Source organism: Acomys minous (assembly GCF_964271855.1).
Source record: "Acomys minous genome assembly, chromosome: 13".
In the NCBI taxonomy this organism is placed as follows: Eukaryota; Metazoa; Chordata; class Mammalia; order Rodentia; family Muridae; genus Acomys; species Acomys minous.
Window position 1 is genome coordinate 46282054 of NC_140495.1, and position 13010 is coordinate 46295063.

Sequence of the window (13010 nt, forward strand, 5' to 3'; positions counted from 1 at the left end):
CCCACGCTCTCCAAATTGGACAAGGCCATTTGGCGGTCTCTCTATTCAAACTGAAATGGAATCTCAAAGACGTGCTCTTTTGTCTCGCTTCGTGTTCTGGCCTTATAGCGAGCCATAATGAATGCCAGTTCAGAAGCTGTCAGTCAAGTGCAGGTTTCTGTTTATTTTCTCGATATTAGGATAAATCAGCCTAGATTAAAATGTCTACACTCCCCATTTTCTCTGACTTTAAATGGCAGCCATTTACCTGCTTATTATCTCTTCTGGTCTCCTTGCCATTTATTCCCCTGTTGTCAATCACAGAATCATCAGCCGCCCACACCCGGTGAGTAGCTAAAGTGTGGTGAAAGACTGGGGACCAGAAGTGGACGTTCTAATTGAAATATGATGTAAAAAGAAAACGAGACAAAACATGAAACTTAGGATGTGTAAGGCCCTAGGTTTGATCAGCAGTGCCGCAGGGAAAGGGAAAGGAAATTCGTGTGGGGATCTCACAGTAGAATGCTTATCTAGAGTGCATGGATGCTCTAAGTTGAACCTCTCAAACACACACACACACACATGCACGCGTACATATACCTTTTACTATATATCCTGAAATCTCCACCGCTTCCTATCTTCCCCCCACCTTTTATGATGACTCACTGTATAATGATACTTAGTAGATATTGTCATAGTGCACAGAGATGAATAAGAACACAGACTTAATTAACAAGGAAATATACATGAATACAGGAAGATGCCATTTTACTCCTCATTAGTAAAGAATTAAATGTTTAAAAATGTAAAAGGTAGCCAATATTTGGGAGAACACTTGCAATTTCACAGGTTATTATTGCATATTCATGTATATACTGAGATAAGTCCTTTATGGAACCATTTAGGTAGCTTAATTTCCAAAATCAAAATCACAAACTAATATTGATGTACTCATTCAAGGATAATCGATTCTGAATCTTCCATAGTAGCTAAAGAGGGCAAAACCTAAGTACTGATTAACAGAAAGATCTTCAATTTGGATTTTGATTATTAATTGTCATTTAAAATGAGCTCATGAAGAATGAGCATCAGAAATATTTTACTAATATTTATTTAATAACAACTTGGTATGGCATCTATTTTAGTAGCACAATTAACACACAGTGTGCTGGTATGAAATTGTGCTCACACATGCACATATACACATGTGTGCACACACATTTTCAAGACATATAGTGAAACTGCTTTGCACAGTGGCCATCAAAATGGAAATTAAGATGGAGAGAAAAGCTTGTGGTGAGACAGCACAACTCTCTGCTCAAGTCTTCACAAAACTTGTATGCATGCTTAATTTGGTCTTAAAGTATGTGCAAATTTATCTCCACATGTTAGCAAGGACCTGAGGCTTCTGCATCCTTTTTTGTAGAGCTTGTAGAAGAGTAGATAAATTATGTAGGTAGGGAGAAAAATCTAGTCACCTTTTAATAAAAAGCCCCCTTCCAGAAGTCCTGCTGTGGCAGCATTCAGAGCCTTAGTGATAAAGATGGTCCCATCCTCACAGCCACAGATGAGTTTATCAAGATTTGGAACGTACTCTGATGAGGTGATGGCTGCTGTCATTCCCACTTCATCCCTGGACCCTGAGAAGTGGTCTGTGATGCTCTGTGACACCATGTGATGCTTATCAAAATTATCCTGAAGAGTCCAGGTGGTGGTTATTGGAATTTCTGAAAGGAACACATACACAAAGACAAGTTGGCTTATTTACTCTCCGTAGATATGAAAATATGGCAAAGATGTCATCTCTTCAGAAATATGAGCCTGGTGGAATAGCTCAGTCCCATTTAGAGCACACACATACACACACACACACACACACACACACACACACACACACACATCTTGGGATGTTCAACTGAAGGTCATCTGAATTATGTTGGTTGTATTTGTGCATTAGATCCCCAAACTTTAATTATATCTTTTTTATATTGGTATTTGTTTGATAGAATGTCTGGCAAAAGAAACTTAAAGGAGGAAGGGTTTATTTTAGCTCAGAATTCAGGAGCAGAGGCATGGCTATGGAAGCGCTGGGCAGCACTCACATTGCACCTGCACTGAGGAAACAAAAGATGCTCACACTTAGGAAACAGCTGAAGCACAGCTCTCTCTCTCTCTCTCTCTCTCTCTCTCTCTCTCTCTCTCTCTCTCTCTCTATCTATCTATCTATCTATCTATCTATCTTCCTTGCTGGGGAAGATGACATAACAATAGTTCCTCTCTTCCTATGAGATGTCAGCGTAAATCCAGTTTGAAAAGAGCTGAGTTTTTTGTTAAAATGTGAACTAAATTTTGGGGGAAAAAGTATTTGGCAAGGCAAGTTAGATTGGTTTATAAAATTATGTCCAGATAGTGTAAACTTGGAGAAATTGACACTGTGTTTCTGTGATGATAAGACATGGAAAAGTGTCATTCTTGATCACAGAAGATTAAACTAAACTAAACCGTGAAGCAGTGTTCTAGAAACTTCCATGTGAGCAGTTGGAGTACCGTGGACCCAAGTTCAGTCCTCAGCACCCACAATCTCCTGTAACCCCAGCTCCGAAGAGGATTGGACAGCACTGGCTTCTGTGGGAGCCTGCACTAACAGGCACATATTCACAATAAATATATACACATAATTAAAAGTAAATAAAAAATAATGGAAAGTGTCAATATAGGCATAGTGGAGTAGCACCTTTGACCCAAATACTTGGGAGACAGAAGCAGACAGAGCTCTATGAGTTTGAGTTCAGGGCCAGCCTGGTCTACCGAATGTGACACTGTATTGGAAGGAGACAGGGGTGGACAACAGAGCTGTCTTACCTCCAGGAGAACCATCAAATTTAGATATGAGGACGTCTGGGATATGCCACAAAGTAATTCTTCCTGAGACTTCTCCGGAGAAAAGCACCTTGTAAAAAGGCTCCTTCCGTTCATTCATGTAGCCCATGACAGAACGCAGGCTCTGAAGAATAAAGCATGACCTTGGCACAGGGGATGTGGTACTGAAGGTCCTGACCACGGGGAAGAGTGAGACTTCAAACCTGAACTAAACCTTGGCAAACAATTTGTCACTGTTTCAAATTGTTTAAGTGAATTAAATGAAATAATTCATGACTTAAGGTAGAAGAAAACAAAAGCCTCCATTAAAAATTAGAAATGGTGGTGCACACCTTTAATCCAAGCTCTCAGGAGGCAGAGGAAGGCAGATTTCTGTGAGTTTGAGGCCAGCCTGGTCTGAAAATACAGTCCAGGTCAGCCAGGGCTCTTAGGCAGAGAAATCCTGTCTCAGAAACGAAACAAAATAAAACAAAAGCACCACCAACAACAAAACGAAATCTTTGGGGCTGGAGAGATGGCTCAGAAATTAAGAATACTGGCTTTTCTCTCAGAGAGCAGGGTTCAGTTCCCAGCACCTACATGGCAGCTTACAACTGTCTGTAGCTTCAGCTCTGATACTCTCATATATATATATACACACATGTGTATATATATATAACACCAACAAATGCTCATAAAATAAAAATAAATATGCTATTAAAAATTAGAAATTAGATCACTGGCTAAGGTTCAGAGAGTTGACACAAGTATCTAACCTTGGTGTTGTGTATTGGTACTGCACACATCCTTTCATGAAAGCATTACCAGTAAGGGCTAGGTACATATTTAATTAAAACATCTCATCAATTAAAAAAAATATCCAGTACTATGAGTCTGTACCGTCACGGTCTTTTTCAGCTTATATAGGCAAGAGAAAGGGCTTGGGTTACCCATGGTAATGGAGACAGCAATGGGCCTTGACTCTAAGAACTCTGAATCAAAACCACATGGGTTGATGATGATGGCACTGCTTCCCAAAGCTGCCCAGCCTCTCTCAGCTGTTTCAGTGCTATTGGGCAGTTAAAACAGCACCTGTTAACGTGCAGTCCTTTGTATCCTTCTCCAGAGCTATTGACCAACTATTAACTCTAAGAATTCATACTCAGACCCATCATAAGATTAAAGCTCTCAAGTTTAAAACCTTACACTTAATCTCTCCCTGAATGTCAGTTTGAAAACGGCCTCCTGGTGGCAGCCGAAGTCACGAGGTGTTTTATATCTTTGTAAATGATAACGCTGAAATACAAGTCAGCTCTCCCCACCACCATCAGTCTCAGTTTGTGTGTACATGCCCACCTTGGACCTGCAGCCTTCTTCCGTTTCAGCTGAGACTTGCAGAGTGCCAGGGGTCCCCTCCAGGAGACAGACAAACCCATCAGCAGACAGGCTCACAGTGGGAAGCAATGGGAACTCTCAGTGGTGCTGAAGTGGGCAGATGTCATTTCATGGTAGGGCTCCAAACTAGCCAATGCCGCGCTGTTACAGAAGACTTTTGTTCTAGGTTTACGATGATCAAATTCCTACAACTAGATTATTCCATTTATAGTTCACTAGCCTCAGTGTATTTCTTCCACTTAAACTGTGGGCTGAGGGGCAGAGAAACATGGGTATCTAAAGAAGAATCATTGGGAAATGAGCCTTTTTGTGGTTCATTTTGTGCTAGAAAGCTTCCCATTTTAAAAAGTTATTTAATTGACATGTATGAACGTTTGCCTGCATATGTATCTGGGTACCAACTGTGTGCAGTGCTGGCGAAACCTAGAAGAGGACAGCAAGTCCTTTATAATTGAAGCTACAGATATTGTGAGCCACCACGTGGGTGCAGAGAATTGAACTCAGGTCCTCCGGAAGAGCAGCCAGTGCTCTTAACTGCTGAGCCATCTCTCCAGCCCCAACTTTCCAATTTTATAGCAGTGGTTTTATATAGCTTTGATGTTTGCTTGTTAGGGTAGAAATTCCCGAGTGACGGCTGGCTTCCGTGGAAAGCTGTGTTGGTAAAAAATTCACTGTGAAGCCAAAAGAGAGCAAACAGCAGGCTCTTCAGAATAGTGAAAATGCCTTTCTGGGTGAGCCACAGCACTGCTTTGGAACAAGGCTTCACTGCTGTCCATGAAGGATTGTAGAAATGTCCCGGTGCACACTGCAATGCTAAGGGGCTTTTTTTTTTCTGTCCCAGAAGCACCTGGGGCAGGGGGCTCAGTTTTGGCCGAGAGATCTTTTTTTAACCACATTTTTGCAAGAAAACGTTCAAGGGGCATCATGGCTATGGGGCTTCCGAGAGCTCTGCCCCCTAATTAAGCAAAGCATCCTATCCTTGTGTACACAGCCGCATCATTTCATGCTTCATGTGTCACCGGAGCTAAAGCCCTCCCTCCTTATGAAGTACCTTTTCTTGGATAATTAACTGATGACTGATTCTACAGGTCAGAAATCATTTTTTGAATAACACGCCTGGAATAAAACAGTTCCTTAGATTTCAGATGTGGTTAACTGTCAAAGGTATAGTTAAGCCACGTAGAAAGCTCACAATTATATTCTCAATCATCTGCCAGAAACCTTAATTATACTTGTTTGAAGAAGATATTTTCTCCTAAGAATAGCTAAGTACATGTGAAAATGAGCCAGATGTATAGGCAGGGTTTCTTTTTCAAGTATAAAAACCATTCCGTGAAGTTTCACAATTGGAGCAGGTATATTAAAATGTTAAGACTGAGCTGTGGAACAGACTCAAGTGAAAACATGGGATGTGTGTGCATATGTATGAGAGAATGCATAAAATAAAATTCCAATAATCAGCACATCTAGGTAAAGGACAAGTAAGTGTTATTCATACTATTTTTTTTTTTTTACAACTTTTCCACAATTGAAATATTCCCAGCTACAGTAGGCAAACAGTCAATTTTTATGGTGGTGAAATCAGAATTTTAATATTTATTTTCTTCCACACTTACACTTTCCCTATAATAAACAGGCATTGCTGTATCAATCAACTATACTTAAGGGTGACATTTTCTCTTCAGGAGCCATTAATACTCAAAGTTGGTTTTCTCATTAACAACTTGATCCGATGCTTTGATTTTATTTTTTGCAAGGCTGAGTCTATTACAAAACAAGAAGCTGATCTGAGGCTGCTTTTCTTGTCTTACCTTATTTTCCTCCACTGAAGTGAAGCACAGTAAGTGAGGGTAGATAGTGTCCTTAAGAACTCCTCCGTCGGCAGGGCATATGCATTTGGAAAGCCCACTACGTGGGGGGGAAATTATAAGCAAAATTTAGAAATGTAGGGCCCTTTATTTGCCTCCTCCCCCCTTCCACTTTCAAAAGCCGGATGGCACCATTCAAGTTTCTAAACTCTAGTTATAAATTGTTGGGTTAATAATTACGAGTGACTTTTTGAAAGCCCTGCGCCAGCTGTACAAGTTCTACGCGGCTAATCTCATGCCTTCATCCCTGCTGTGCTGTACAAAGGCAGAGCGCCGTGCAAGCCCAGAGGAAATCTTCCAGTGCCAAAGTTGTTTTGTTCTGGGTTTTGATCAGGGGCTGCACGCGGAGGCTTTTCCATAATAAACCTCCCCAAGTTCATTTTCTACCTGAATGTTCTGAATGCCGCTCCCATCTGAGCCCACCTGTTCGGCAGCTGATAGATATAACTGTGACCGTCTTCTGTCCAAACAAGGATCCGGTGTGCGGCAAGCACCTCTCCCCCAGCGAAGAACTGTCCGTCCCTACTAACTTCAGTCCACAGAAGGGAAAAGTCACAATAGTCATAAACCTGCAAGGCAGTGCAAATGTGCCTTAGTAAAGGCTGGAGAGGGAGTCTGTCAGTAGGATTAGCTTTGAAATATGCTTATCAAGACTGTGGGGGGTGATGATGATGATGGCAGCAAGGCAACAGCCTACTGAGTAGGATGCAGTGGATGAAGGTCTCTAGCTGGCCCATTCCACCTTGTATCTGTTAAGCCTGGGAGCCCAAATCCTACATCTTAAAATAGTTTTCTTCTTTCCACATGAGTAGTCCCAGCATAGAACTTAAAACTTCCATATACATAAGATGTTTGTGTACCAGAAATCTTTAGCTAGCTTGCATATTTTAATCTTTGGTAACAACATATCAGTACAGTACAAACCAGGTAGACTTCCGATAGCAACTAAGAGAAGCATTAAAGAAAATAAAGATGCCTGCCCATTGGATCATCACTGAATATAGTCACAAGAAAGGACTGAACATTCCCTAAAAGCATGGCAGTGACACAAAAGAAAAAACAAATCCAGAAATATGATCCATCTATGTGGTATTAGCTTCCTGAAAGGAAAATAATACAGACATTGTTTAATTTGAAGAGTCATTTCCTTTTTTTAGTAATTCATTTTTGTTTTATGTGTATGAGTGTTTGCATGTATGCATCATGGTGCACGAGTCCCTGAGGAGCCTAGAGGAGAACACTAGGTATCTTGGTAAGGGAGCGCAGGCATTTGTGAGCTGCCATGAACAGAACCTGGTCCTCTACAAGAACAGCCAGAGCTCTTAACTACTCAGCCGTCTCAGCCCTCAGAAACTATTTTCATTATTACCATGATTTGTGGTTGATAAAAATAGAATTTAATGGTCCATATACCATATCTGTGTTATACAAAATAATAAGAGGCATAAAACATAAAACATAAGAGACACAAACGGCTAATCATTTCATGCCTTCATGTTATTACTCAAAGGGTTTTTCTCAATATTTACAATGTATTGTCATTATCTGACTCAACAAAAATGGCATTGCATTTGTACATCACTGGTGCTTTTAAATACCTTCCAACACTTAGAAAATACCACCAACAGGAGTCTCTCTGTATATGTACAAAATCGTATCATCTGGCAGTTCGGGGAGCCAAGAAACTTCGATTCTTTCTCATAGACATCCTGCTTTTCCTTCAAAAGGAAAAAAAATTAATATAAATTTGAGGAATTGTACACATAAGCAGAAGACATGTTCCTCCTCAGATGGCTTGACACATGCCCTTCCTACTTTGTACAGGGGAAAGTATCCAAGGTTCCTTCTTCCCAGCGTCTTGTCTTAAACATTACTTCGCAAAGAAGCTGTGAGTAGAAATCAAGGACTGATTATTGATAATCAACCAAAACCTATTCTATGAGGGACCATGATGAGCGCTGAGACCATCAAATCACTGGCTTTCAGACAGAGAAGAAAGGGGAGGTGCACAAAAGGGAAAAAATAAAAACATCATCATCAACAACAAAACCCAACCCCATAGTCACTAAAACCAAAAGGTAGCGAGACAAGCTCCTTGAGAAGAGACAGGCATAGCCAACACAGCGCAGCAAAACCTAATGTCAGCTCCTGATAGTGCTGGGTGGCGTGGGTGCTCCCAAAGAGTGGCACACAACACAAGAGGGAATTGCCTCAGACTGGGTAGTCAGCCTAACTCACACTGTGCTTCCGCTCTAGTCTGTTACTTTGACTCTAGTCTGAGACTAGGAAGCACATGTGTATGCCAGCATCCCCAGGAAAGTGACCCCCCACCCGCTGCATCTGTCTGTTACAGCTCCCACAACAATGTCTATCATTTTAAAAAATTAAAAATATAATATTTTCCTTTCCCTACTGTGTGTGTGTGTGTGTGTGTGTGTGTGTGTGTGTGTGTGTGTGTGTGTAAATAAATCTATTTACATTATGCATGGGGTCATGGATGAAAGAATACAATTCAACTGCTCAGTGCCCACCCCTGGAAATATATCGCTTAAACCTTCAACTGTGAACGTGCATCACCCTCATCGTTTGAAATTCTCAATGACTGGTGATTGAAATAATGGAAAAACGAGTGGTTTCCAAGCCAACCTGAACGCTGTTGATGGAGGAGGAGAGGTCCCAGACTTTGAGCTCGCCGGTCACAGACACAACCAAGAGAGAATCTTCTACGAAAAGAAGAAAGGTCGACTATGAGCTGTCAGCTGGTGGACCTGGATTTTTGTTGGCTTAAAGGAATGATTTCATTCCTTGTTCTAACTCCGTGTGTGTGTGTGTGTGTGTGTGTGTGTGTGTGTGTGTGTGTGTAGAATACAGCTAAAAGAAGAGCTGTGGCTCCTATCAGGCACTGGTCAAGTTGAACCCATAGCAGACAGGAATGTAGAATAAGTTCCCGCTTTACTCAGGTAGTACCCACTGCAGAAACTGAATTTCAGTAGTATATCCAGAAATGGTGTTCTGCTACACACACACACACACACACACACACACACACACACACACACGCATGCACACACACCCCTATGCACATGCACACACACACACACACACACACACACACACACACACACACAGGCACACACACACATGGGAAAAGAAAAACAAGGAAAGAAAAAGAAAAGGAAGGGCAAGGCACTAGGGAGAAGGAAAAGGAAAAGACAGGACAGGACAAACAGCCCAACTACCCCAAGCAGAACTGAGAACCACCACATAGAAACAGATTCTCTTTCTCTTGTCTTCACACCTTGCTAGCTCCTAATAACTTGACCCACTGGTAGAGGGGATCTGGGTTTTCCCTGGCAAGGCTTCAAGAGCTGCCTCCAGGACATGGTGAGCAGCAACAGCGTTCACCTCACCTCACCAGCTGCTGCCCAGCCTTAGAGTCCCGAGGCACCCACCATTACCTTGAACTCTCACAGAGTGAACGACGCACATGCATTTCATCCAATCGGGGGACCGCAGCGAGGAGAATGCGTGCAGGACAGCCAGGGTGCCAGCGTCAAGGATGAGGACGTCTTGGTACTCCCCACAGCACAGCAGCCAGCCCTCGCCCGTCATCCGGAAGGAGCAGTGGTAGTACTACAGGACGGAATTCCAAGGACAGCACCTCAAAGACGGGTAGCATCGGCACCATTCTAGCTGTGTAAAGACCTCTCAGCTGAATTCTAGTCATCCTCTACTCAAGGAAACCTCTGAACTAGGTAACACCTCAGGCTCCCTGAAGTAACCCCACACTCTTCCCATGTTGATTTTTCAGCTTAGCTTCAACCTCCATCCCATCCCCCCCAGGAGAAAGTAGAGACCTCTTAAAAAGAAATAGTATGAATCATGGGACAGTGACGGGTATACTATTCCTGCAGTGTTACTCGGAGCTACAGAAGAACAACCTGGCCTCTCTACCCCAGCAGCACGGATAAAAACCGGTAAGAATGAAAGCGTTTCCAGAAGATTGGGGAGATATTCTTTACCAAATAAATTTTGGAAGTGTTTTCTATTAAAGGCCGGGTTCTATAGACATTCTACCTCCCCTGAGTCGTGGAACTGGGCTCTGGTCCAGGAGAAGAGGGAACAGTGGCTGAGGGTTACTATAGGAGAGGCACCAGCAGCACAAAACAATGGGGAAAGTAGGAAGACGTATGGGTGGTGAAATGACCCCCTTTATTCATAATCTGCCCCCTCAAAATCCAAAAGCTACCCTAAAAATCAGGAGGTATGGTTCAGGTGAGGCCCTGGTTTCAACCTCCAACACCAGGGGAAATAAAAAGGCTTTGAACTGAAAAGTGATTGTAGAAATTATAACGAGGTCTCTCTTCCTTTGGCAAATAAAAAGGAAATAGCCGAAATCAAGAAATCCACAAAAAGAGCTAGTTGCAATTTTAAAATGTGGCACAGGCTTAGCTGTTCTTTTAATTATGGGCGTGTGTGCATGAGTGGGGGGCAGGGTATGGGCACATCAGCGCGCTGCCTGCCAAGGCTGGCAGTGGGCACAGCGCCCCCTGGAGCTGTTGTTAGAGAAGGTTTTGTATGATGGGAACCAAATTCAGGTCCTCTGGAAGAGTAATAAATGCTCTTAACTCCTGAACCAGATTTAACTGCCAAACTCCAGACCCAGAAAAAAAATTGTGTTTTAGCACATCGTTAAAGTCAAATTTTTCATTGTATTAGTGGATGTTTTGTGTCACTTAGGAAATGTGAAACAACATAAAAACCATTTTTTTTTTCAAAACAGGGTTTTTCTGTGTAGCCCTGGCTGTCCTGGACTTACTTTGTAGACCAAGCTGGCCTTGAACTCACATCAATCCACCTGCCTCTGCCTCCCGAGTGCTGGGATTAAAGGCATGTGCCACCACGCCAGGCTCTAACAATTATTTTTAAAGATAAGATACAAAAATAAAATAACCAGGAACAACTGTTGTTGAACAATATCTTTGGATTGAGAGGAAAGCCAAAATAACAGACAATTACTGGTAGCATTTTTCATCATGAAGAAAGGAAGAACGTTTGAGAAGAGACTATTCTCCAAAGATATTAAGTGCTCAGATAGAAAATACTATGTGCCAGACTTACACAAATAGCAGTGTGCCTGTACAGAAGGGTGACCTTCTCCATGCACTGCCCACTGCTCACGTTCCACAGGCACATCTCCCTACAACAGAGAACGCTGTATTATTCTGTGCCATTTCCACACAATTGGCTAGAATAATTTTTGTGCCTCCAAGTTTTTCTTTAGTGATGCACTTAGGCGCAACCTGATCGTTCATGTGGCTTTTTGTTACAGATTGCTGAGCAAGAAAATGCTGTGGTCATTAGCAGGGTTGGCGCACCGTAGCTGTATCATTTTGTTTGGGTAATGACACCCTGCCTACAGCCTGCAAGCTTTGCTTTAGGGCTACCCTGGCTGACAAAAATTGTGGGAATTCAGCCATTGTGGCCTTCAAGAGGGACAGTACCATGTTTTCTTCAGGTCTCTCTATGGAAATAGCATCATTCAAAAACGGTTTATTTCACTGAGTTTAAACTACATATTCTGGGAAGGATAACACACCATATCTGTGTATGCAAGATCTCTCACTTTTTCCCTCCCTCCCTCCATCCTGCTCTCCTCTCCACCATCCCCCCCTCCCTCTCTCTCTCTTGAAAATAAACAGCACCACCAAGAGGCCAAATTTGGCCTATCATTGATCCAATTTCTTTCTTTGATCTTTTCCCCACTGAAATAAACAAATCCTAACACGTAATATTTGGAAATCCCCCGGTTTTATTTTTTAGGTATCCTCTTACTTGTTTTAATGCATTTTATAAAGACATAGACACAGTCTGTACAATGAAGCTACGAAATGCACCAGGTAAAATAATTTAAACCTAAGTGATTTCTGTTCAGAAGACTAAAGACAATCAAATCAGCATTGTAAAATATTCTTTGGTTTTGGAAATTTCAAAGCAGACAACACACAAACACACACACACACACACACACACACACACACGAAAAACAAACTTTATGGGTACTATGAGAAATGTTGAAGTTGAGGTAAAATTAAAAATTACAGACTAATCATGTTAAATATTGCATGAATTTCACGGGTTGTGGGGGGGCTGACTTTCTAATAAAACACTAGGAGTCAATATTCTAAACCACTGACTCTGAAACTGGGTTGATTTTTTTTCCCCTACTATGGACCACTTCCCAGGGACAACCTTGTTGGCACTGGGAACACGCTGCTGACATCTGGTGGGTGGAGAGCAGAGGAACAGCAGGCACCTGGCAGTGAGCAAGTCTGCACAACAAAGGATGCTCATCCCAAAATGCCTGCAGTTTGAGGCAGGGAGGGTGGGTGTGCCCTAGAACGAGAAGAAAATATCCGTTGACCTTCCCTCTGTTCTTAACTAACTGCATCCCAAAGAGTTTTCAAGATAACCTGAAAGTGCATGTAATTCTACACAGCAGGGAGGAAAATGTGGATGTCACAAACACATATGACTGTGCATTTGTGTGCATGGAGGAGAAAAATAACAAGGAAGAAAAGACAAAAATTTAAACCATATATATATATGGATATATATATATCCAAGAAATAAAACAACTAACAATATATCTGAAAGGGAAGTGAAAAATATAAAAATCAAAGGTGAAAAAACTGAATTCTAAGTAGTCAACAGCATAAAAATAACACAGTAACATAGTTTAGCACTGTAGTTTCTGACCCCTCCTCAAATCAACAAACATCTCAAAGTACTTTTTAAAAAAGTGACCCCAGCAATCCTCACTCCGTGGCTGTTATTAGATAATGCCATGTGTGGTTTAAAAAAAAACTTTTGGTAAGCTGTTATGTTTTGAGTAAGTTAATTTTAAGC

At 41.8% G+C, this 13010-nt stretch overlaps 1 protein-coding gene across 7 annotated transcripts in view; it reads right to left on the minus strand.

Annotated features, from left to right (window-relative positions):
* WDR72 (WD repeat domain 72) overlaps positions 1 to 13010 on the minus strand; it is a 177114-nt gene that overhangs the window by 134927 nt on the left and 29177 nt on the right. For 6 of the 7 annotated variants that reach the window (XM_084752885.1, XM_084752884.1, XM_084752886.1 and 3 more), the window contains 8 exons: positions 11223 to 11301; positions 9560 to 9734; positions 8748 to 8824; positions 7700 to 7819; positions 6525 to 6670; positions 6045 to 6141; positions 2842 to 2983; positions 1458 to 1706 (listed from right to left, as the gene is read on the minus strand). In XM_084752885.1, the coding sequence (XP_084609011.1) occupies positions 1458 to 1706; positions 2842 to 2983; positions 6045 to 6141; positions 6525 to 6670; positions 7700 to 7819; positions 8748 to 8824; positions 9560 to 9734; positions 11223 to 11301 (1085 nt within the window). The remainder of the gene's footprint in view (positions 1 to 1457; positions 1707 to 2841; positions 2984 to 6044; positions 6142 to 6524; positions 6671 to 7699; positions 7820 to 8747; positions 8825 to 9559; positions 9735 to 11222; positions 11302 to 13010) is intronic. The other variant, XM_084752887.1, reaches the window with a different exon arrangement.